Source organism: Thunnus albacares, chromosome 1 (assembly GCF_914725855.1).
Source record: "Thunnus albacares chromosome 1, fThuAlb1.1, whole genome shotgun sequence".
Classification (NCBI taxonomy): domain Eukaryota; kingdom Metazoa; phylum Chordata; class Actinopteri; order Scombriformes; family Scombridae; genus Thunnus; species Thunnus albacares.
The window spans coordinates 21,834,540-21,861,215 of NC_058106.1; the positions used below are offsets into that span (position 1 = coordinate 21,834,540).

The 26,676-nt window shown below is 40.1% G+C and overlaps 1 protein-coding gene across 6 annotated transcripts in view; it reads left to right on the plus strand.

Moving 5' to 3' along the window:
* The first annotated feature begins 727 nt into the window (after positions 1-727).
* Positions 728-26,676, plus strand: part of mical2a (microtubule associated monooxygenase, calponin and LIM domain containing 2a) — a 39,289-nt gene continuing 13,340 nt past the window's right edge. For 3 of the 6 annotated variants that reach the window (XM_044349489.1, XM_044349500.1, XM_044349477.1), the window contains exons 1-17: positions 733-827; positions 944-1,230; positions 9,382-9,750; positions 14,127-14,334; positions 14,964-15,080; positions 16,355-16,456; positions 18,245-18,400; positions 18,708-18,808; positions 19,523-19,780; positions 20,455-20,570; positions 20,800-20,926; positions 21,065-21,155; positions 21,920-22,067; positions 24,076-24,275; positions 26,005-26,108; positions 26,335-26,403; positions 26,497-26,628. In XM_044349489.1, the coding sequence (XP_044205424.1) occupies positions 9,490-9,750; positions 14,127-14,334; positions 14,964-15,080; positions 16,355-16,456; positions 18,245-18,400; positions 18,708-18,808; positions 19,523-19,780; positions 20,455-20,570; positions 20,800-20,926; positions 21,065-21,155; positions 21,920-22,067; positions 24,076-24,275; positions 26,005-26,108; positions 26,335-26,403; positions 26,497-26,628 (2,190 nt within the window). In that variant the 5' untranslated portion in view covers positions 733-827; positions 944-1,230; positions 9,382-9,489. Of the gene's footprint in view, positions 828-943; positions 1,231-4,671; positions 4,750-9,381; positions 9,751-14,126; positions 14,335-14,963; positions 15,081-16,354; positions 16,457-18,244; positions 18,401-18,707; positions 18,809-19,522; positions 19,781-20,454; positions 20,571-20,799; positions 20,927-21,064; positions 21,156-21,919; positions 22,068-24,075; positions 24,276-26,004; positions 26,109-26,334; positions 26,404-26,496; positions 26,629-26,676 lie in introns of all 6 variants that reach the window. The other 3 variants (XM_044349482.1, XM_044349506.1, XM_044349516.1) reach the window with 3 other exon arrangements.

Here is a 26,676-nt window from a genome sequence, read left to right on the forward strand (position 1 = left end):
ACTTAAACCCACTTTCAGCTTTGTGAAACCTTTATTCTATATGTGAAAACCAACAGGAAAAAGGGCGATTTCACAAATCTGAAACTGTGCTTTAAAGAGTATCCGGAGTCTCCTTAATTATTTAGTCCAGACTTTACATTATTGCCTTGACTTTCCCCTTGACTCCGAATCGGAAGCTAACTTCAGCGTCGTCTACGAGAAGAGTAGGTCACGAATGTTCTTTGGACCATTTATAGCAGTAATCTGGCTTCTCTAACTGAGCTTTTATCATTTATTAATGCTGTGAGCTCTACAAAAGAAATCCTTTTCACCTTTATTTTCTTGTTAGGTGGAAGCAGACATCTCAAACACTGATCTAAAAAACTAAACAAATGAAACTAAACCATTATCCTGGCCACGCTGCTTACTTTATGAAACATGTTTCATAATAGGGGTGACCCTTCAAACCAAAGCGTCTGTATGTAGTTTCACAGTCTGACTACAAGATGGCGTCGTTGCATTAATAGTAAATTCCTCCAGCTCACACGTGTCTGCGGTGGTTTTGTCCGTGTGCTGCGTGGACTGTAGTTTCTGCTGACACCTTGTAAAAGGTAGCATAATGTGTTGACGAAAGTGTTTCTCAGACTGGCGCCAGGAGGTCCCATGCAAAAAGAGGAATTTTAAACCTGTAAATCCAGTCCATTGTACCAGAATGACTGTCAATCCCAGTTTCCCTCTTGATAGCCTATGTGATTATTTGTGTATTTTGTAAGCTATACCTCTATTTATAATCTTGAAATTTTACTAAAGTTATGCCAGTGCCTTTACTTTCAAATCACCTTCTTGGGGTAAGTAGTCTACTTCATGGTGTGATTTAAAAGCTTTTCAGATGTGCAGTCCATTCAGATTCAACTGGATAAACTCTTCTGTTGTTTGTCATCTCCCTCATGGGGAAATCTTCCAGGATATCAGAAGGAGACAGGTGGTCTGTGTGTGAAGTGGTGAACTATGTCTTTGGCATGAGAGAGTGTCTGGGATACTCTGGATTAAACAGCAGCCACAGTAGCAGCGGCTTGGATGTGTGGGAGTTTGAGCACCGCCCTCAAAACACTGGACTCTGCTGCTGCTCAGAGAAACAGCAGCCTGTCAGGCGGGCTGAGGACCTACACACTTCACCCAACAAGAGTCCGGGACTGTTTGAACAAAAACACTGGAAGGAAGGAGAGTTTGACTCGGGCTTAGAGATATGAGGTAGGCTGGTTTTTGTTTTACAACTTGTGTTTTTTTGTGTTTCCTAATTTCCAAAGGTTGAGACACCTGACACAAGTAGACTACTGTTCACTTATTTGAAAAAAATAACCAAGTAGCCAGTTTTTCAAGGCTTCTAATATCACATGTTATATTACAGTTATGGCACAAGGACTGAAAAACTGGCTATCATGAAGCAGCCTGCTGCTGGGTCACTGAACTCACTATAAAGTAACGCTGTGGCTATTAGGAAGTTGGCAATGCTATCCTGCTGACATGTGGCTGTAGTTAAGGTGTCATCTTATTGTGAACTGAGTGATTGAGCGCTGCCTGACAGGAGTCAGACATCTGGACGTGTCTCCACTCCCTGACAATAAAAGGGTTACTCCTCTCGCCAACCAGCATTTTTGTTCTGCCGATGTATGCTTTAACGGCTCTGCGACACCTACATCACCTATAGTTTTAAACATAAATCACTGTTCAGTGCCTGGGTGGCTGCTTTTCAAACACGCCACTCCAAACAAATCTATTCAAAACTGGAATGACAACTTTTCTATTTGTTTAGAGACAGTAAAGAAGAGTAGAAACAAGTAATTAATCACCCCTCACCAAGGCTTTTTTTTGTTTAAAATCAGACTAAAAACAGCCCTGTTAGTATAAGTTAATGAATTCTGCACAGTGTTTTAATGCTTTTCAAGCTTATGCCACCTGCTCAGCAGCTTCCAGGCTGTAAATAGTGATCAGTCTGTTTTCGGGGTTGCAGTGACATAAACTGCAAACTAAAGAAAGGTGTGGTGTTGATAGGCTGTACTGTCAGCTTACTGAATGAAGCTCATTGAGTGAAAGACAACTGCTTGTTAATGTTTTCCAGCGTGACTGCAGGTTAATATCTCAGCTACTGCCACTGATCAAATACACCACTGAACCTTTGATGAACATGCTGATGAAAAAAGAAAAATAGATATTTTATGATTGACACGTGAGTTGAACTAGTCTATTTCTCCCCCGCTCTCTCCCACATTTCAACATATCACATGAGAGGTCTGGTATGATTCATAAGTCTTGCGAGATGATGCATGATTTATTCAGGAACATAGTTAAGGAGGCTCACTAGAGTCATACAAACAGTGTTAGTTCTCCTTCCCACTGCTCTATGAGCAATCATTTCCTGTGTGTTTTACGACTGTTGAAGATGTAGCGTACACACAGCTTCTCTATCCAAATGGGGGCTCAAACTTTATTACAAAGGGACTCTGTCAGTGAACATGCCAACATTTAAACACTGTCTCTTACATATAGTGTCTGGTCTCTGGCTCGGACACTGATAGTCCATGTGATTTATACTCTTAGAGATTAACAACCACTATGTGCATAAACATTCAGCAGCAACCACATTATTCTCCTCTTGTTGGAATTTCCCTCTTAGCAAGCCATTTTTTTGAGTCATTCATGAGCTTTGGTATAAAATTTGTGAAAAGGCACAGTAAACAGAGTATTGCTCAACAGGATACGTCACCTTTTTTATTAAACAGAGTCTTATTTTTCTGCCAAATGGCTGCAAGGCTTATGTTCTCATCATGTACAACGATTAAAGGTTTAACTCTTGATTCATGACCTCCTCCTTTCAACACATAGAGTTACCTTAGAGCAAAGAGAATATACAAACATTCGCTAGGATATATATAAGAGCTATAAGAAGAACTATACTTCACTGTAACACAAAGAGAAACTGGTGTAACAGCAGAACAAATCAGTCGACATTTACATACAAACTTCCACATTTTTCAAACAGTCTGTGGGCTGTTGCTAAAATGGCTGGAAAAAAAAACCTCTCACTATGAAATACTTGCAAACGTCTGCGCCTGCCTCTCGTTTTTAGTTTGTAATTACCGGCTTTACCGGAGTTTAACTTAACAACCATGTGTGGAGATAAAAACAACATTATAGAAAGCTGCACTGGTCCCTCCAATCATGCAGCCACACGAAGGCCCTTAAAATCATAAAGATCATTATGAAGAATCTAAAAATGATGTTAATTATGTCGTCTTTCATGTATGTTGAACGTAAGACACTAAAGCATTTCAGACCATCACTCCTGTCCTGTCAGTTGGAGTCTATATTTGGCATCACCTGTCAACACTGTCACAGCCTGTCCCAGCTCAGATTGACGCACTATTGACTGTAACATACACAAGATTACTCACCTGTAAGAAATGAGTGCTGTAATAACTGCGTCAGTCTTTAAACATATTAATTAGTATTATTAGTCATATTATTAGTCAATAGTTACATCTAGTTGCTTGCAGGTACAAATGTGTACAGCAATGCCATAAATGAATGAATGGTATCAGTTAATAAATCAGAAATAAAGATATGTGAGCATAAAACAATGTACTGTAAAAGTCTTTCACACAGCGCGATACAGTGACTGTAAGTGGAAGCTTGTGCTCATTATTTCCAGAGAGGTGTTGTAAACTTTCTCCTTCCTCTCTGAAATATGTTTCCTTCCTTGTTCCACACCATAAAAATGGACACATGTGTCCAGGGCATCACCCACACAAAAGAAGATAGGAACTCTCAGAAATAGGTGGGGCGTGTTGTTCACTGCAGTTTGCGAGTCTTTAATTGCACAAAAAGTGTGCTGCTGTATCAAAAAGCAAACAAATAATAACAATAAATAATGTAGCTATCAGTAGACAGTGAGTGACACTGTTTGATAAAGTTTTTATCTTATTGGTGAGACTCATTTTCCGTCACTTTCTGAAAAGCTTTTGCCACATTGATATGTGCTGTTTGCATATCACATGTAAACAGCACAGATAAACATGGAGCCACAGAAGGAAGCACAAGTGCGATTTCAAGCCGTGTTTCCCCATAAATTCCCCCCAGGACGTCCTTAACAGGTTTCCTCTGGCAGGGACAGGGCACACTGAAAATGCTCTCAAACACGTCTTAGTCATGCTTTAAAATCACTTGGATGGAATTTTACAGAGGCGGCTCTCCTCCGAGCTTTGATCTGGACAGGAAACCAGACTCTCCACAGGAAGAGTTTGGATGGGAGGCGTCAGAGGGAGCTCACGCACTTTCTTATGGTATTCAGACCTTTTTGAAATGTAAATAAGGCATCGTATCACTTTCTTTAAAACATTTGGTGTGGACAGTGTCCAAACAGTCCTTTTTAATATTTTGTTTCATGAGAAGTCTTTGTCTGTATTGCTACCAGGACCTGTTGCAGTTGAAACCAGGTGAACCCAGAGCTCTCGACTGTCATCAGGTTGAACTTTGTGCATTTTTCTTGCTCATTTGAGGTCGTCTTGTTTACAGGCTCCAGTCTTGCTTGTATCTTTACAGGTCATGTGCTGTTTTCTTCTGCAACATGATATTTGTCTATTCTTAGCTTGGCTTTACTGATTGTTGTCTTACTGCCTCTTTTATTTCTGCAAGGCGGTAATCCTGTCACCTGAACCTTCCTCTGTGATATGGATGAATGAAAGACGGCCACCGATCTTTGACCCTCAGTTGGTAGATAGTCTTTGCCTTGTTTACATTTGTCACATTGTATTTATTGGCTCAAAAAGGTAGATCTAAAATTGCACCATGTTAAAGTTTCACATGTTTTCTTTGACAATTTTCCTTTATTCTAGATCGTTAGATATATGGAAGCATTCTTTGCCGCAAACGGTGTCATGATATGAAATTCAGCTGATTCATGTGTTGAAATACACAAGGTGAAGAATGTGTTGTTCAAGCGAATTGTTTGTGTCAGTAGCAGGTCAGAAGTAACTCTGTGTTCAGCGTGTCCAGATAAATCATTATCCAAAGGAGCCATGTGGTGAACACACCTCGTGGGCCAGACGGGCCTGCAGACAGCAGCTCCGGCGCTTCACAAACCTTCTCCTGTTTGTGTAAATGAAAGGTTTTCTCCTCTGAAGTTGACTGACGTTGACTGACGTTTACCGCGCTCTGCCAGTGATTCTACCTTGCTCATGACAGATCTTCTTTTGTTTCTGGCACGGTTGTCTGAACACGCAGCCAGATTTCAGAGAGCTGAGATAACACTGTGGAGTTCTGGGGCCTGGTGAAGGGCAGAGCCCGCAGGCTGAAGTCCACATGAGTGCACTGTTTTCTGAGGCACGCTGCCTGCTTATCAGGCCCACAGAGGGTTCCTTCCTGGTTTTCTTCAGTCCAGTCTGTAATTACTGTTGCTGGCTGGCTGCGCTACAGTATGTGCATTTCCCAGCACTTCCAATGTTTTCCTTGTGTTGTCAGCTTCCTATTGTATTCTGATAGCCTGAAGATATGTGCTCTGCAGAAACAAATGAAGACATTGCGTCACTGGTTTGACACTTTGTTCAGTGTCTTTATAGTTCCTTTTGGTTTTCTAGTAGTGCTACGTGTCAGAGTTACACTGTTTTTTTTTTCTAGGACTGTCTGCTGCTTGTAGCTTTGGCAGATATCAATACTTTGAATGAGTTAACCAAATGATTATTATTATTATAAAGACTTAAGTGTTGGTTGGACAAAATAAGCAATTTCAAGATGGAAGATGTGATGATTTCATGATTTTCTGACATGTTATAAACCAAATGATTATTGATTAATCAATAAGATAATCTGCATATTAATTCATAATGAAAATAATAGATTTACTAGGTTGTTAATTGTTACACTATGTTGTAGAGACGTCTAATGTTTAACTAATGTTTGTGTGTTTAACGGGAAAATGTGAGAGGGCGTGTGTGTGTTTGTGTATGTGTGTGTCAAAGCCTGTATGTGCATGTTCAGATTTTTTTTTCTTTTGCACAACAGTCCAGGTGTAACAGGTACATTCTTAACATTCCCCCTCTATCATCTCGGAAAGCTTGCTATGTCTCTCAGGCACTCGGCAGTATTTTTATATATTTACACACACTCGATCCATCCTATGGATCTGTACGACACAAAGTACAGACACTTTCTCTTGGGATAGTGTGCCACCGCAGTAAAGTAATTACATGAAAAAATGGTAAAATGATACATGAAGTATCATGAGTTAGAAGTGCTTACTTTGTTAAATAATTCTAACAGACCACAGAAGTCACTGTATAATTTCCTACTGTTGATAGAAAAATTCATTACTGCCTGTCAGTTTCTCTCGATCAGATCGTTTTCTAAACTGACAGAAGACTTTAAACCTGCACACTATTAAACTGTGATCCTCTTAAGCGTTATATGGCTCGGCTGTGATGTATGGTGTGTGTCTGCATGTGTATTCTTTCCGCTTCGTCTGTCATTAGTTGTATTTTTACAGCCGTTCTGTGGCTTCGTTCTGTCTGCCCACAAGTGACTTTCCATTCTGTCAGACTGAGATGGTGAAGTCATGGGACTCTGTCTGAGACAATGTAGTTTGAGTGTCGAGCATTGCCTTGGCTATGAAGACAGTAAGTGGTACCTTTTCATTAGCCCTTGCAGACTCGTGCAACAGATGGTTCCAATAATTGTGCCTTTTTAAAAGTATTTTACTTGGACTGAAATGCAAAAGCATAAGTGCAGTCAACATGTCTTTATTTGAACTTTCCACAAAAGGCTCGAGAGATTACTGAGTACTGGCCAACATTTAGAATAAATTGAAATCAACATAAAGTTATTATTATTAGATGTTCTTGTGAAAAGACTTGTCAGCATAAGTTTTCTTTTTATCCTTTTTTGGTAGAAATGTCTTTCCCATTATCTTAAACAAAGTTATTGTAAACTCAGCTGTCAAATGACTTCACAGAGGCTTTATAGAAGATATTCTGTAGGCCCCAAACACTCCACATACCACATGGTAGAATACACAGCAATTTTCCCATCACAGTCTCCTGCCGTGCATGAAAGATTAAAGCACCTGCATCATATATCATGCCTGTTTCAGTCATCGCTTGTCACTCACAGACAATCAGAGAGTAAATTCCCCCCAAAAAACTATGGAGGTGGTCCTGTGACTAGCTGGCTGGTGGATCCAGTGAGAGGGTGAGTGTTGGTCTCATGCTGATGGAGCTCTTCTAGCCACGTGGCAAAGGAATGTGGACTCACTGAGTTTGAGGCTGAATGTCTGCTGTGAAAGGCCTCGGGGGTCTGCAGTATCAACCAATGGGACAAGAGCTTTATGAAGCTACATGGATACATAAGGCAGGCTGAGTCATCTGAGTGTGCAGTATTTCTATGGGATGGTTGGTTTTCCTTTCTCTGAAATGTAAAACAACAACAGAGTCAAAACAGGATGCAAACACACAGCCAAACAGGATCTGGTGCAAATGAATATGCTAATATTAGCCTGGAGACAAACACAGTTGCTTTGGGAACAACATTCAAAATCTCACCACATTCAAATCACCATTAATAACATGTTTGTGACCCAAGACTGGGTGGTTGTTGAATACAGGGACTAACTTTTGCATGAATGGCTTAAGCTCTCTATGAACAGTTTAATGGCACAGTCACGTTGCCACCTGAAGCCCCGGGGTGGGATGTGACAGTAATAATGGATTACTGTGGGGGGCTGTTAGAGTCCTGTACAGCTAGCTTGACCTTACCTCTGGCCCTGCCCATCCCGCTCCATGGGACATTAAAATATCAAAGGCAGACTTCTCCCAAAACTCACGGAAGCTGCGGTCTCCACCCATGTGAGCACACACATGCTTAATGCAGAAAATGTCCACATTTCGCTTTGATGTCGAGTTCTGGCACAGATTTCTTGGCATGATTTTCAAAATGCTTGATGGTTGATTTGGGGAAAGAGAAAACTACATTGTATTTAATTCTGTCAGTTCAGCTCTGCACTGACACAAACGTGCGCTATAGTAGCAGTGTCTCTTACACGCAGGCACATATGTAAGAATATTAAATGCACATACCTCAGAAGAAGAAGGTGGACTACTAAGCATGCATACCTAATCAAATCCAATCAATCTGCGCTAGTGTGGGGTTTTAGTTTCAAAGACTTTTCGTTCTACTGCTTCTAAAGCGTTGCTTTGTGTGGTTTGCAGCTGGGGTGAAAAATACCACAAGACAAATACTTTTCCTGTCTGCTCATCCACGGTCAGTGCTGCGCTCCAGGAATGAAAGGTGCTTGGTGGTTCTTTGGATAGCAGTAATAGGAAAACCACTTTTTTTACCCACGTTTAAGATGGTATATACATTAGAAATGTTATTTATATAGGATTGCAGCTTGTAGAAGTGTCAGCAACATTTTTGTGATTGATGAAAAAGTTAAAGTGCTTATTTTTCAAGGTTCAGTAGCTCAAGTTGAGGAGAGGTTTGCACTTGGCAGATACAGTATTTATACTATACTGTACTGGAGCCATTACATTACTCAATGCAATAAACACTGTATGTACTTCTATATGGAAGAATTTGAGGAAAAAAAATATGTTGCCTGTTACTCACCACTTACAAAAATATACAGCTGATCCCATTCATAAAATGTACCCAGTTTAAACAAAGCCATGACGTACTGTAGCCAACCGAATACTACAATATAATTTTCATTGTTAGTCCATGGATATCTCATGTTGAAGCTGAAACTGCTTTGTTCTGCATGAAGCCATCACTGAACCTCGAAGCTGTTCAGAATACTGGCTTCAATTTTAACCAACAAGTATTATGTTGAACCACAAACAACTCCTTTTATATGCTCACATGGTTGTGCCTCTATAAAGAAAAAGTAGTAAATATGCTCAACAGCTGTCTGACGTCATCACATTGGCTCATTTTCCTTTCTTTCTTGATTTTTCCTCTCCCTAGAATTTATCTCACAGTCTTGTCTCTACTTGGAATGTTATCGCGTCAGTGTGGATGTAAGCTTACTGTGTTTCTAAATGCTTGTTGATTTAGTGAGATATCGACTCTTACTGAGGAGTGGTACTGAGTGTCCTCTTGATAATTTGCTAATGTGAAGTAATTTAGTATGGTATGCTTCATAGAGCAGATAAAATGATAGCTGTGTTGTCAACTTAAATTACTTCTAATTTAATATTCTAATCGAATCTATTTAAATTGTTGAAATATAATGAAACAGAACTAATTTTAACAGCCTTATAATAGGATATGGAAAAACATCAGTCGCCCACAGCCATCTGTGAGGGATTCTTTGCCATGAGATGACATCAGACTCTATGTGTCTTGCCTCCTCAGACTGGGTATGACGGTGCGGGCCAAGCGGAGGGTGTAGCCACATCTGGCAGAGCGCTGAAGTAAGCAGGAGCTTCAACACACCAAACCGTCTACTGCAGTCGAGGAAAGATGGGAGAGACAGAGGAGGAGAAGGATAACGTGGGGAAGCTGTTTGAGAACTTTGTCCAGGCCTCGACCTGCAAGGGAACACTGCAGGCCTTCAACGTCTTGTGCAGAAAGTTGGACCTCGACCCTGCCGACAACAGCACCTTCTATAACAGTCTGAGGGCAAAGGTCACCACTTGGAAGGCCAAAGCACTATGGACTAAGCTAGATAAGAGGATGTGTCACAAGGAATACAAGAAAGGCCAGGCCTGTGTGGGCACCAAGGTAAGTTTAATGCTATCTTTGTACAGGAAGAAAAAGTTTACTGATCAGAAGCCAATAAAGATAAAGATGATGAATTTATAGAAGATATAGAATAAGATGTATGTCAATTGAAGCACCACAGAAGTATTTTTTACATATTTTGCCCATTAATTATAAATTATGTATGTTTTCCATGTACACTTTATTTGTTAGGTTATTGTGTGGTAATGTATCTGCTTTAAAAAGTCTCCTTGTTGGTGAATTGAAGGATCTTCTAGGATCTTCATCTGAGATTTTAGAGTTGACTGCCCAAAAGCAACCCTTTAAGTATACTTTCTTCTAGGTATGACAATAAAGCTTGTGAAAGTTTGACTTTGTGAGCAGCCACAATCAGATCTTGGCTGTCCTTGAATATACAGTATAAATTACACAGAGAGTTTTTCAAACTGTAGTAGAGTGCTGTACAACATTTGCTAACAAATGTTCTCTGTAATTAGTTACCTCTCAAGCAAGTTTAAGGTTCAGCAAAGTTGATTTTCATTATATACTGAAATGTAAACATGTTACATGCTGTGGAAAATAATCAACACTGATGTTAAGTTTATGTAATTTCTAGTTAGTAAGCTAAAACGTCCTTTAAAGCATGAAATGTGTAGGTATATCCTTAAAACGTCTAAAAATATCATGGGGTTGTGTTTATACAACATTAAGGTTGATGTTTTTTTGATTTAGGAAGTGCTCTTGTGACCTCACCTCATGCAGTTCCTTTTTTTTTTGTTGTTGTTTTAAACAGTCGGCAATTTGTCCCTTTTCAGGACCATTAAAGTAGACCGCAGAGTTCCGTAGCTAAGGCAGGCGATGTCACGGTCATCACTTTAACCTCTGCCTGCCCAGACACAGCCCATCAACCACAGTAACACTCACTCTTTCACTGCAACATCTCCCAACAGACAGGAGAGGAAATGAAAGAGATATACAATGCTTTGCACTGATTCAGTCACTCTCAGACGGGTGCTACGTTACGAAATAAAAACATCATGTCACATTAATTCATAGACAATACATCATATATAGATGTATCTTGTCATATAAACAATAAAAACTCTACACACTGTACAACAGACACAAAAACACATGTGCATTTCTTCATCTAACCTTGCAGCCAAATAACATAAAAACAACCAATCACATTCAGACAGCAAAGTGAACACAAAGAACAATTGAAGATATCCTTGCATTGAATTATGAACAGATACCTGCAATAGGACACATAAGTCACATTGGGGTGTGTATGTTGTGTTTAGTGTCGTGTATAAGCATTCAGGGGTGCGTGGCAGTAGGGGAGATGAGGGAAAGTAGGAAAACCTCGGGTTGTGTGATTACCTTTCAGGCCGCAGCTGCCCCCAGCTTAAAATAGTGTTTTTATTGTACAGAAAAACAGACAGCATCACTCAGCAACTATGATTATTTGGCCCCAGTTATACTGAGGGTTTGCTCTACTCTTAATAGGCTCTTCCTAAAAGGCTGGAGCCAGGCCCAGGTTGTTATTGAAGTGTGCTTTAAATGCTTCAGTGTGAGCTAAGTTTTACGGATTCTGTCTGATTTCAGCCACACCAAAGAAGGTAAACCTTTAGCAATAAGTGTGACTAAACTTCCTTGCCAAAGGTTTCAGGTCAGATTTCGTAATTCTGACAATCCACCAGGATGTGTCGTAAAATATAAAGTAGTACTGTGTACCAAAGTAGTAAACCAGATGTACAAATAGCGGATTGTGTGCATTATTGAAACACTAACTTATTGTGAATTTATGAGATTGCCTTTCTCTTCTGTCGCTTATTAATTTCCACACATGTGCAACATGAATGCAGCATTAAGCCTGTTCTAATCCCTCACAGGACAATCTGCTTTTACTAGATTACTTATTCCTCCTCTCCCGGAGTGACCCACAAGATGACGACTCATGTTTTATGGCAGCTCAGCTCTTTTAACAATGACAGATGTGATATCACTCAGCACTAAGACTTTACGTTCCCGCTGTAGCAGCAATCTTTAAAGGATGTGATGTCATCCCCGTTTTATGGCCTGACAGCTGGCTGTGGTGACCCTGACGTGTAGCCACAGTGCATTTCTTCATCATAAAGTTTTACTGTGTACAAAAAAATTAAAGCAAATTGATCTTTTAAAAAATGTACATGACACTGTGAGTCATTCTCAGTACACGTCATCATAGCTCTGTGATATAAGAAGTGCATTCAATACCTGTATATAGTCTCATTTAATATTTAGACTTATTTTCACTTATGTTGCTATGTTTGGATTGTTAACACCACAGCTCAACTTGTTAATGAACAGTTGTTGGCTGTTGTTTTGTACGATACATAATATTTAGTCCAAAAAACAAAGATTTTTAAGAGTGCTGGAGTATTTTTTTTACAGTTACTCTAATCTCAATGAAGGCCCAGATTCAGTTTGCTGTACACAATTGACACATAAGGTCTGATATTTTCACGTTGCTGTAGGTTGGAGACATATGTTGTGTTTTAGGTTTTGGATTATTGTTTGGCTTTTTCTAACACTGAAAACATTATGCTTTTGATGTTATCTGTGTGACTGAAAAAGCTTATTGTATTGACCGCCCTGCGTGCTGAGATGAAAATGTGCACAGTGAACATATAATGTGATACTCTAACTGACTGTTGGGGTTCATTAATGAAGTTGGGGAAAAATGTTACCAGGACGAGGTGAAGCTGAGATGACCATGAGGTCACAGGTGGGACGCAGAGAGGAAGTGTGTGTGTGTCCTGAGTCAGCAGATGTGCAGCAAGCGCTCAGGAAAAGCGTCATATCTGGAAAAATATATCAGCAAATGGAAACAGGCTAAAACAAACAGCCTGTTACTGCTTGTAGCTGATAGACAGATGAAAACAGTTACATGAGTTTTGAAAAAAAACTTTTGCACATTGTGAGAGTACATCTGAATAAACTTTACTAGACACATACACTTACTGAAAGGCATCCTTTCATCTCTACAGTAACACACTTTACACCTTTATGATATACTTCTCACTGTTTGTTGAGAAAACAAGCCAGCAGGCAGACTTGTCCAGGCAGCGTTTCCACCACCTGTGTGTGCTTCACACCTGAAAATACCTCATCCTGATAACCTCAGGCTATGTATGATGAAACCTTGTGTTCCTCATCACCCACATCCCCCATGAAACCTCCCCCAGAGCTCAACCACATACTCAGAGAGAGAGAGAATACTGAAGGAATGACTAAAGCCCAATCGTCTTGTTTTTGTTGCTGGAACAGAGAGCCATTTAGGGTAGGATGTGGGACTTTAGTCTGCTGGCACTGGGTGCTCTGTAAATAGTTGTCAGTCTGATTGTCTCACAGAATGTCCCACACAACTGATATGGGTGGCACCTCTCGTCCTATCCTCACTTTGTGTTATCCTGTTGAATAACACACAGGATGGGAGGAAGTGAGTTCTGTTTGAATATGTGGCAAATACTGTCTGCATACTGTGGGAATTTGGATGTCAGGCACAGTAGCAGTTCTTTATGTTGTTGGAAGAATGGATGTAGAAAGAGTGTCTTGTTGGGGTAAATGAAAGAAAATTTTCAGCACTAATTTGGTGAGGCTATCGAGACAAGAAACTGTCCAGCTTGTTGAGCACAGCAGGGGAAACCTTCAGAAGTGGTCTGGTTCTGGATCAGATGTCAAAAGAATCAAGACACACACACACACACACACACACACACATACATGTCTCCTTCCCACACACAGTTCTTATAATGCCTCTCAATATGTTTAGAGAGAAAGAAGATAGAGTTTGCCAGAACATATGCGTCACTTCTTTCATCTATCATTCAAGAGGATGATGTCATGTTTGAGCCACAAATTCTCAGACAGACTCTGTAACCTCAATGAACTCACTTCATGCATTTTTTTAGGGGAGGTCAATTCATGAATAACACTTTTGATACGAAGAGGCTGTAATAAGTTGATTTAGAGCGATGGAAGGTGCTGGCAAACATTCCTCTCGCTTGAGACTTGTATAAATCTTTCATTTGTTTTACTAACAATACTCTTCCAGCACCCAGGCGGTCTGGAGAAGTCATCTTAACACTGTAATGATCCTCACAGTCAGTGTTTATCTCGTTGAAATGTCCTTGAGTGAGACTCTCAGCATCTAAATGCCCCAGTGGTGCAGTAAAGTGCTGATGATCTATGTATATGTTGTAATAAACAAATAGGATGAATAGGATGAAGAATGGGATGCAGGAAAAGTCTTAAGCCCTTTGTGATTAATACAAGGATGTGACTATGATGTAGTTCGCCTCTCTGTGCCTTGTGTTGGTAATTAGGTCAATTTGTCATTCTCTCTTATTTAGTGCCTCATCATTGGAGGAGGTCCCTGCGGCCTGCGGACAGCCATTGAGCTCGCTTTGATGGGTGCCAAAGTGGTGGTGATTGAGAAGAGAGACTCCTTCTCCAGGAACAACGTGCTGCACCTTTGGCCCTACACCATCCATGACCTGCGGGGCCTTGGAGCCAAAAAGTTCTACGGCAAATTCTGTGCCGGGGCCATAGACCACATCAGTGAGTGTCTGGAAGTAAAATCAATCACAGTGCAAAATGATTTACAATTTCCAGCAACAGACTTGCTTCCTCTTCATTCATTCATTTGTGGTTACTGTTTTAATATCTCTGAACTTTGATCTTTCACTAAAATTTTACATCTTCCCTGTAAATGGCTCCAAATGTTTTCCATATTGTACAAAATGTGTTTTATCCCTTTTTGTCAGGCCTTCATTTTGAATGAAGATTGAATGAATGGACATCATTTATACACATTTTTCTGTACTATATTTTTTTCAATAGGATCAGAAATGGACCTGGTTTCGATTTTTAAAAAGATATTTTTAAAAGGAAAAAGAAAATCCCTTTATTTAAATCGTACATCAGAATGAGAGCCAAAACAAGACATAATGACAGAATTACATGAATTCAAATTACTCTTTATTTAACATCATTCAAGCATTGATTCCATTTATTTTTCCATCTCCCCAACATAATATCAAGAAAAAAAGCCTGTGTTGCGCTCTCCCCAAACAGAGTAATGGAACTTGGGTCTTGCTCTCACAGAGTGTCAAGACAACATAACACAAAACACAAAGTCTGGCAGCCTTTTTCACATGTATACAAACACTAATGCGTGTGTCCAACAGGCATTCAGCAGCTGCAACTCATCCTTCTGAAGGTTGCCCTCATCGTTGCAGTTGAGTTTCATATCAATGTGGAGTTTGTCAAACTGCTGGAGCCTCCAGAGGACCAGGAAAATGAAGGTAACCATCCACACGTTCACCTCAGTTATGTGTCCAAACAACACATCAACAGAGCTCTTATATTCACCCACTGACTGTTGTTTTATGACCTGCAAGCTTTGGGGAGATGTAGAAATACAAGCAGCTGGAGACTATAGAGCGTTAAAAAGGATGATGTTTAATAACGTGTAAAGCATGATATAGACATTGGGCTGAATCTGTCAGTTTGTTAGACATTTTTAATGTGGATCTGTATTTACCCTCCCACTCTGTAATCCTGTGCTCTATCAAGGCTAGTCAGGCACCAGGGGACTTTTCATCCTGCTGTATTTAGTTTCCTTGACAGCCAACCAATAAACATGAAGCAAACATTGGCTCCGACATAGTTTTTCATTATATTTAGATGAGGTTAGCAGAGGTCAAGAATATTGCCTGATATAATATGAAGATGTAGCGGTGTTATCTTTCACTCTCATCTGATGATGTTTTCCTGACCTGCAGCACTTCAAGCCCCTCTAGATTACATTCAAGAGCAACATTTACTGCATGGCAATAAAATCAAAATGCTAATGTTTCTCCGCATGCATCCTGTGCCACTCGACCCTCTCCTCCCACATTTGACTTTTAACTCTTAGGAAAAAAATAACTTGCACTCTGTTGTCAGGTGTTTTCTCTTCAGCTGCAATATCAATACACAGATAACAACAAGAGCCTTGCCTAAAATTAGACGCAGACTTAACCCTCCCATTCTGCTGTGACGGACTTAGCGGTGCCCTTAGCATCATGGAATGAATTTTCCACATGGTGTTATTTCACAACAAAATGCCAAGCTGTTGCTGTGTTGGTCTCACAGCACTGCAGAACCCAACACTGTATGTTTAAAATAACTAAGATTGAATCTGAAACAATATTTCAGGCTTTAATTATATGTTTTATGTTAGTTGGACAATGTTCCACATTTATGCAGATATGGACTATCTCTGTGTTACATGAACATACCAAGTGTCAACACCATTGCCTTTGCTTGCTCTTTATTTAGCATCCCTCTTTGAAATATGGCATGAAAAGCCGTATTTTTCCTGTCATTGAAATCATAGAAAGGGCGGTCTTACTGGTAAAAGCAACAAAACAACAAAGTACATGTGCCGTCTCTATCCTCACAAATTAAGCATAGCAGGTGGAAAAGAAAAGAAAGATGTTTTGAATATTTCTATTAATTATATTAGGTTTTTTTTCCCCTAATTATATTATGTTTTTTTTCTCCCTCTCCCTCTTTCTTTGTCTCCCTCTCTCAGGGCTTGGGTGGAGGGCGGCAATCCGACCTGCTGATCACCCCGTGGCTAACTTTGAGTTTGATGTTGTGGTGGGGGCTGACGGACGCAGGAATACTCTGGAAGGTGAGAAGCCAGCAGCAGACAAAAAAGGGATTAACAGTATAGTTGCCCCAAGGATTTACTTTACGATGAAGCATGGTATAATGTTACTCACATATGATGAAAGAAAGACAATCTGTGACCCAAATGTATATTTTCCCACCATCAACATTCAATGTTAGTAGATACCAAATAAATAAAATTAATTGAAATTATTAATATTTTTTGATGCTATTAAAGGTTTATTTACTTCGCTGATGTTTTAAAACACATGCCTATCAGTTACAATCAGTTAAGACACTGAACATATCTATAATTTATAAGACTTTCAGGTTCCGTTGGCCTCTACTTGTTATTATTGTGCATCTCTTTGAAAATGCTGCATGTAGCATCTTGTATAATTAAGTTGAACACATAACTTGAGTGTCTGTCACATACAAGCAGCATGTTTAATGGACACTTTCTCTTTCTGAAGTTGTTCTACCGTCCAGTTCATGGCATCATGTGGAACACAGAGTCATGTTTAAGGGCTTAAGTCAGATAAACTCCAGCACACCTTCAACTTATCGAGCAGCCACTGAAGACAACTCACAGGATTGTTTCTGGACTCTGACTTTGAATAGCTGGTGCTGCTGTGAAGCTAAAAATGAAACCCACCTTTTGTAAACGTATATATATCTTTGTGAAGCCATTGATCTCTCCCAATGGGAGAGATCACACATGAAACCACCAAAGCACTGCATATAAATAGAGCAGAGCTGGGGACTGGACTCGCTCCATCTCTCTGTCTCACTGTTTCGGCCTCTCTCTTGAAAATGCTGTCATCTAACAACCAATTCACATCAGATGCTTATTCCTAAAAAGGGAATTTTTAGGCAGGTCAAGACGTTTAGCTCATTCTTCAATTATGAAGTAGCCCGGGGGAAATGATTTTCCCCTGCGGTCAGTCTGCTCTTGAGTTACTTGTTGGGCTAGCTATGGCTATACAGAGTTAAATACAATCAGATCTGCACTCTACTGATTGTTGTTGCAGTGATAGAGGGGAGCAAAGGCTTCAATGAATTTTAACCGTCAAGCTGGAGAAGTTTTGACACAAGTTCAGACGCTTCCTTTTGCCTCCATAAAATATTGTCACTGTCTCATACATCATTTTGTAGTAAGTAAGACTGAAAACATGAATTAATCTGTTTTCTTTTCCTTCCTTTTTAGTTAGTCCTTTATTTGCTAAAAAGTTGACATGTACAAAAATGTAAAAGTCACTAAATTATGCCTCAACTTCAGTCCATTTGATGTCTCCTTGCGGCCAAGTTTTGGTTGGAACATAGAAAGTTAACATTGAATTATTTTTGTGTCCCTGTTTTTTGTTTTGAAATACCCGAAATAGAAAGTCATCAAAGTTTCAAAGGATTCATTGAAATGGAGCCCTTGAACATATTAATGAAATTTAATTTCTATTTTTGAAGTATTTTTGAACTCTTTGAACTATTTTGAAGTACAAGTGGGTGTTTGCTGCTACACTTGCAGTTCTGAAGGTTAATTAATCAGAAGTCATTTAAATTTAATCATAGCATACAATCTCTGGTGCTTCTTACAATCCATTGCTTTTGTTCCTTTGTCTATATAAAGGCTCACCTTGGTGAGCTGCCTCTTATCCAAGAATAACTGCCTTATAATTATGGTTTAAGGCTACATTTGCTTTGGTTTTCACAGACAAGCCAATAGGACCAGGTTGTTTGGGAGGATCTATATCTCTTCTGTTTTTTATGTTTCTGTATTTCATTCTCTCTCTCCTTGTGTATCCCTGTCTGGCAGGTTTCAAAAGGAAGGAGTTCAGGGGTAAACTGGCGATCGCCATCACAGCCAACTTCATCAACAGGAACACCACTGCCGAGGCCAAGGTGGAGGAGATCAGCGGAGTAGCCTTCATCTTCAACCAGAAGTTCTTCCTTGACCTCAAAGAGGAGACAGGTGAGAGAGAAGCACAATCAAACTGCCTCATTATGTCGATAGCTGGCTTGAACATGAATGTACAGGGGCATCTCAAACAGTGTGCTCAGAACAGAAGAAATATTTGCTCAGAAATGTTTCTGATTCTGCTCACCAGAAGGTTGTGTTTTTGTTTGTTTTGTTTGCTCTGGTTGTAATCATTGACCAGTAATGTAATGATTTGCTCAACCTCCTACAGTAAAGAATGAGATGCTAACACTGTTGATAGATACTCCATTGGTGCCTTTTTAAAAATGTAGTCATTGAGAAACTGTGCCATTTCTTGCAGGTATCGATTTGGAGAACATTGTGTACTACAGGGACAACACGCATTACTTTGTGATGACGGCCAAGAAACAGAGCCTGCTGGACAAGGGAGTTGTCATTAATGTAAGTAGATAGATGTGTCCTTTTCTCACACTATCACACTTTTATTTTACTTATTTGTGCACTATAAATAAATTAAACTCATTTTTAAAAAATGTGTTTGTAACAGCTTATTTTTACTGTATTCCAGTTTATCAAAATAACATGGATTCAATATCATGGACAATGACAAATATAATGTGATCAAACAGCCCTGCAACAGATAGCAACTCTGCAGAGTTCCTATTTTTGTTGTGACTATGTCAGTGAGGTGTGGTCATTTCTTAGGCTGTATTTTGTGCTGCATTTGCATTATATTTGATTAGGTGTTGATGGCATTCTGGCTGGGAGATAAAATAGCGTGGCAGTCTGTAATTGCATTAGTATAGATAGTGTGCAAGCCTTATAACCAGACTAAACTGCCATTTCGTTTCACTTCATTACTCTGTTTGAACCACTGAAAAAGTCAGAGACGTGGGAATTGCTTTAGAGGTCTAAAACCAGGCTATTTTTATACACTTCAGGATATCATGTCCACAATCTGTACCCGTCATATTTATTTTCCTACGCCTTTAAATACAGTAGGGCTTTTATTTCACTTTTCTCTGCAGCATTTCTAAAAAAAAAACCCTCATGTTATGAGAGCAGAACATAGGTGCATTTCTTTGTCTCTTTGAAATGCTAAGCTAAGCTCAGACTGTTTGAACTCTGCCTGACTGTCATGCTTTTGTTCAACAGGATTACGTAGACACCCAGATGCTGCTGAGCAGTGAAAACGTCAACCAGGAAGCTCTTCTGTGCTACGCCCGAGAGGCTGCTGACTTTGGCACCAACTACCAACTTCCCACGCTGGATTTTGCCATGAACCACTGCGGGCAGCCAGATGTAGCGATGTTTGACTTCACTAGCATGCATGCCTCAGAAAACGCTGCTCTGGCCAGGGAGAGATTTGGACACCAACTGCTGGTTGCACTGGTTGGCGACAGTCTGCTAGAGGTAAGAAGGAGCAAGCTGTGCCATGTCATGTTACGATAGCCCGGGTCAGGTGAGTACTGGGAGCTAGAAAGTAGGCAGGGTGTTCAGGAGCTGGACTGCCTGGGGAAAGAGACTGTTACACAATCCGGCACTTGTGGCTCGGATGCTCCAGTTTCTCATGCCAGATGCTGGAAGAGGACGGAAGAGGTTCTTTGTAATTTGGGCAAATATTGTTCCATTGTTATTTTTGCACCAGTTTGTGAGCTGCTCCACCTCTGCAAACTCTGTATGACCTTGATGATGCTGCTAACAGTCAGTGAGGCAGTTTATTGTTTCAGCAATTTATTCTGCACAGCTGCAAAGATAATTATTAGAACTGTTTGTTAAATGTGCAAATTCCAGTAGTCAGGACTTCGATATGTGAGCTTCCGAAGCAACACATTACAAGTAGCAGAGCACCAAAATTACAGATCATGTTGCAGAAAAGGTCTGTAGTAAGTGACCTAAAACTTTTAAATACCAAGCTGGCCTGAGTGCTGCTAATTAGCATTCAACCTAATCACAAATGTTGATGTTGTTTCATTTATTTCTTTTATTTGGATCCCCATTGGCTTCACCAAAACATAGACTATGTTCTGTCTCCCTCCTGCACACTGAACCACACATCCATATGTTTGCTCTGTGTTCCTGTGCAGCCCTTCTGGCCCATGGGGACAGGTTGTGCTAGAGGCTTCCTGGCTGCCTTTGACACAGCCTGGATGGTAAAGAGCTGGGCTCAGGGTCGGAGCATTCTGGAGGTGCTGGCAGAAAGGTACACACACAAACACACACATACACAACATTTGAGATAAACATGTCTGTGTGTTCCTATTCAAAGATGAAGTATTCACTTCAGTCAATGTCTTTGGATGTTGTTTGTTTGGTCCAAATTTACTCTCATAGTTTGAATATGCAATGGAAGCTAATCTCTGCTATGTTGAAGCAAAATTGACTGACGGTTTGTATCTTTTCTTATTTTATATGTATTTATGTGTATACAGGGAAAGCATTTACAGACTACTTCCTCAGACAACACCTGAAAACATTGCCAAAAACTTTGATCAGTACACCATAGACCCTGGGACACGATACCCCAACCTCAACTCCTCCTGTCTTAGGCCGCACCAGGTGAGAAAGAGTACTCACTTTGCTTTGGAACAATATCCGATTCTTACTTTGTGGACAACCTAAACTGTTACAATGTATTCATTTTAAAATGATCTCTTGTCTCCATTGGTATTATTGTTTCTTTTCTTCTTGTTCCAGGTGCGTCACTTGTACATCAGTGGAGAGCTGAATTCCTGCTCTCTGGAGCGTGCTGCTACCATACGCAGGCCTGTCAATCTCTACAGACGAGGTAAGTGTAACAGGAACTGACAGATGCCGGTGTGTCTGTGTCTGTATTGTTTTCATGAGTGAATCTGCATTTCAAAACGTGACTGCTGCTGACTCATATCTAGATTATTTCAGGCAGTGATCCGACTGATAGGAGCTGCTCTTTTCTGTTACTTTGAAAGGATCCTCATATAAGCAAAACCCGTAGCTGTTCCTTCATTTCCTTTTTCTTACTTGTAACATAAGTGACACGGAGCCAGAATTAACCACCATTTAGGGAATAAGTCACAATCTGAGGGTTGTTTTTACATGTAGGTTCTCTGGGAGGAGGAAGCTTTGATATGAGAGCTGGTAGGTTGTGGAGGGAACAGTCGAACACATTTATCTTGCCTTCCAAATTTAACATTACTTTATGCTCCTGTGTTAAAAATAAGCCTCAATTGAAGTCAAGAAAACAATCACTAGATCACTCTGAAATGTCTATGCAAGTATAGATATAGATACTTATTTTTAACAACATGTGCTCACAGTGCTGCAGAAAAGGGAACCGATATTTCAGAAGCTCTAAATGCTGAACTGAGCTGCACGATAAACAGAAGTAAACAGAGTACCTCAACACCCGGTCCCACCATTTCTCTCATGACCTTATTTACTGTCTCTTTGTGGTTTGGCCCATGCTTGTGTGACATCATATCCTTTATCAGCCTAAACTTCCTGACGCAGCCTGCATTCCTGTGGATTTACATGTTTGATTGTGAAATCTGACTTGCCTTGTCTCATTTGTAGAGTCTGAGATCAGACCAGCGAGGCTTCTTACCTGGTGCCAGAAGCAGACGGAGGGCTACAGGAATGTGACGATCACAGACCTGACATCTTCCTGGCAAAGTGGCATCGCCCTATGTGCCCTCATCCACAAGTTCAAACCGCAGCTGATGTACGTAACATACGATAATACAGATAAAACCAGTATCCAGTGCTGCATCAGTCCATCTACTGTAAAACCAGTAGGGCTGGGTATCGTAGTCCATGCATTTAAGGTATTGACCAAAATAACCCACTACCAAGTACTTCTCCAGTCAAACGATACCTACATTTGATCCTTTTTATACCCAGATCTAGAAAAAAAAGACTATTGTTATGGTTTTGCTCGCAGCCAATCACCGCACGCATTCTTCAATATAATGCAATGTGTGATTGACCCACTACTGCAGCAGCTACAACCCATACAGTCTGTGGTAATAATACTTCACTTTACAATTTTGTACAGATATTAAATCAATATTTCAATAATTTGAACACTTTCAATATGTATTTCTGTAAAAATCATTCGGATGGGGGGCAGTGGTGGCATTTTACGCTACTGAATGCTTCCATTCACATGATGATCATCGAATGAAATAGGAAAAAAAAAGGCATTGAATGAAGTACTCTACTGGTATCCATATCACTTTAAGGGTACTGGTATTGGTACTGGTATCATAGTTTTTTAAACGATACCCAAGCCTAAAAACCAGTGTCAGTAACATCTTCCTATCTTTCTATAATATTCTGTGCATACATGTTTTCACATAAGTGTTCTTGTTTTTTGTTCTCTTTAACGGCTGGTTGTGAGGAAATTCATCTGTTATGGGTGTGTTACATATGCTTGGCATGACAGCAGCTCTTTGATCTATGTGTTTTTTCTGCTGCGCTCTCTACCTCCTCGTAACTTATCTCTGATAGATGTGAAAAAGACTTCATAGTAGCTGTTCTGTACGTAACGCTAGTATAGTGTGTACACACAAGTGTTTTCTGAGTGCAGCTGGGGAGACTCACAGATTTTATCAAAAGGGCATTTTCATCTTCTCTGAAACAAAAACTGGTTGTTCCAGTATAATCAATGTTGACCTGAAGGGATAATATTTCTTCTAAAACATATTTTTATTGACTAATATGTAACTCCAAAGAACAGTTCTTTCTGCCTTGTAATACTGGACTCAGAGAGAAAAACAACTCATGTACCAAAGGACTCGCTGTGCTTTGCTACCCGCTATGAGGACACAATCCTTCCTGAAAAACAGACCTTAGTTTCCATCCTGTAGGGTTAGACTGCCTTGCACAGCATGGAATTAGTCAGTGCAACTGTAGATTAGTGCATTTACAAATCTAATTATATCCTCTCACACTTTAATTATTGCCTTCATACCTTTCCACATGCCACTACAATTTCATGTGGTCCCTGCAAGTTTCCAGGAACCACTGGCATTTTTCCCCTTCCCTCCTCCATATGCATGCCTGTCAGCAGAGCAGTCGGCAGCGAAGTGAGCAGGTCCGTAGAAAAGAAAGAAAAAGAAGAAAAAGTGAGCCTCAGCGCTTACAGAATAACAGCAGAGTTTGTGTGTGTTGCTGCTAGGTTACTGCTCTTCTTTACGTTATTTCTGATGGCGTCTGCACACTGTCAGCTTAGATATAGATGTCAGAGCTGCTTTATTTTTCTCCTGCAATACGAGAAACAAGTTCTTCAGCTGACCTGAGAATTGATTGAGTAAGATAAGTCTATGTGTAAAGTCATACCATTCTGCAGACGTTGACTGTTTTCATATCAGTGTGCATATTACGTTACACTCTGCTTACTGTCAGTCATCTGATACCTACATGTACAAAAGGAAGGAACTGTCAGGAGATAATCCCTTTAACAAATCTCAGTTACAAACCTCACTGTCACATTCCTGCCTCGTTAGTCAGGGTATGTTTGATAACCATTAGAGCAGCGCAGGTATGACACTTGACACATTGTTGTAGAGCTAAAAACAAATCCCAGGATGAACTGTGATAACTCAGGATAGGTCAGAATGAAACTAAAACCCTTATATTCGCTGACACAGTAACTATATATTTTTTCCAAGTGTTTTGTCATATATGTAGCCTGAATCTCATTAAAGCCGCTCATTTTTCTCCATCAGAGATTTCGATTCATTAAATGAGGAAGACCAGGCTGCAAACCTGCAGCTGGCTTTTGACATCAGTGAGCGGGAATTTGGGATCCGTCCATTCTCGTCTGGGAAGGAGCTGAGTGCCTGTGAGGAGCTGGACAAGACCAGGATGATCACCTACCTGTCCAAATTCTATGAGCTGTTCCGTGGCACACCGTTACCTGCATCAGGTACTCTACTCTACTCTACTCTACTCTAATCTACTCTACTCTACTCTACTCTACACTACTCCACTCTACTCTACTCTACTCTACTCTACTCTACTCTACTCTACTCTACTCTACTCTACACTACTCCACTCTACACTACTCCACTCCACTCTACTCTACACTACTCTACTCTACTCTACTCTACTCTACTCTACACTACACTACTCTACTCTACTCTACTCCACTCCACTCCACTCCACTCCACTCCACTCCACTCCACTCCACTCTACTCTACTCTACTCTACTCTACTCTACTCTACTCTACTCTACTCTACTCTACACTACTCCACTCTACACTACTCTACTCCACTCTACTCTACTCTACTCTACTCTACTCTACTCTACACTACTCTACACTACTCTACTCCACTCCACTCCACTCTACTCTACTCTACTCTACTCTACACTACACTACTCTACTCTACTCTACTCTACTCTACTCTACTGTACTCTACACTACTCTACTCTACTCTACTCTACTCTACTCTACACTACTCTACTCTTCTCTACTCTACACTACTCTACTCTACTCTACTGTACTCTACACTACTCTACTCTACTCTACTCTACTCTATTCTACTCTACTCTACTCTACTCTACTCTACTCTACTCTACTCTACACTACTCTACTCTACTCTACTCTAATCTACTCTAATCTACTTAAACCTTCTTGACTATACTCTATTCTATTCTACACTATATGTTATGCTACTCTACTCAACTGTAATCAACCCCTCTTGACTCTACTCTAATTACTCTATTGTACACAACACTACTTGATTGTATCCTGCTCTACTCTGTTCTGTGTTACTCTACTTTATGCTAGTCTACACTACTTAACTTTACTGTATTCTACTTAACTTTACCCTACTATACTGTACTGCACTCTATACTACTTGACTGTACTATTGTCTACTCAACTCAACTCTGTTCGACTCGACTGTACTTGACACCACCTAACTCAACTCGACTCTACGCGATGCTGCTCTACTTCACCCAATCCTACTCTACTATACACTACACTACACTACTGTACTGTACTGTATTCTACTCTAATTTACTGTACACAACTCGACTTGACTCTACTTTGTTTCATTAGTTAAAGACACTAAAGCCTATTGTGGTTCTTCTTTGTGTCTGGTCCCAGTCTTCTTTTTATGTATTCTACAACTAAAATATGACCAAAAAACAAAACAAAATTCCAGTGCAACAGAAGGTATTCAGTTTCCTTTGGTTTCCTGTAAAAGCTGTTTGTGCGTGTGTGTGTGCATGTGTGTGTGTGTGTGTGTGTGTGTGTGTGTGTGTGTGTGTGTGTGTGTGTGTGTGTGTGTGTGTGTGTGTGTGTGTCGTGCAGTCCGTTAGTCAAGTATAGTGGAATGACAGGAATGTGTATTTGTACCAGAGCTGTGGACTGTAGTGGACTGAGATTCTTGACAACATGAAGACAGCTACCCGTCTGCACAGCAGGGCTATTTTCATAATTTAACTTCAGCCGACTATTTAGCATCTTCTGACGTGCAGCTGAGCTTTATTCTTTAGTGGAACATTTCTCTACATAGATGCAATAACCAGACCACTCATATAAATTTCCTAATCTATATGGACATTATGAGTTTATATTATTTGACATTTATGGCTTTGTGATGTGGAAAATATGAAAACTCTAATTCAGTCACTTGTTGTGCTGCAGATTCCAGAGGAGTGGATGAAAACAATGAAGATTATCCATCTAAAGAAGTCAGGAGTAATAATAATGTGCTCAATCTTGCTCTGCCCAGGAAACGAGTACCAAAGGTAACGTACACTGCACCATTTAAATCTGATGTACTGAGGTTTACTGTCTCTGTCTTCCATTATCTTTATTTACTGATTAAGGTTGATTTATTTTATACACATTCCGTTTGTAATTCAGTTTTAAATGGAAATATATTGGAAGATTATATGAGATTTTCCTCCAAGCAGTTTATGGCTGATTTGAAGCTTCTTTTGACTATTGGATTCTCTTATGCTCTACATTCAGGATGAGAAGAAGTCGGATGGTACAGACCCCATTTACAAAAGGAGGCGAAAATTCAGTTATTTGGAGGAGGTTTGTTAATAAGCTGCTTTAAATTTCAAGCTTAATTACTATGAGGAGTTGTTGATATATTATCTGTTGTCTGTCTCTCTCCTCTGTGTCTAGGCCACCAATCTGTCCAGTAACGGCTCCTCAGTGCGAGAAGGACAGGAGCCAAAGGAAAACAAAGTGCGCTCCATGGCTACTCAGTTGCTGGCCAAGTTTGAGAGTACACCTAGTTACACCGTACGGAAACAGGTACAAAAAAACATAACAATGGATTTTATGTAGTTTCCTTTTATTCTG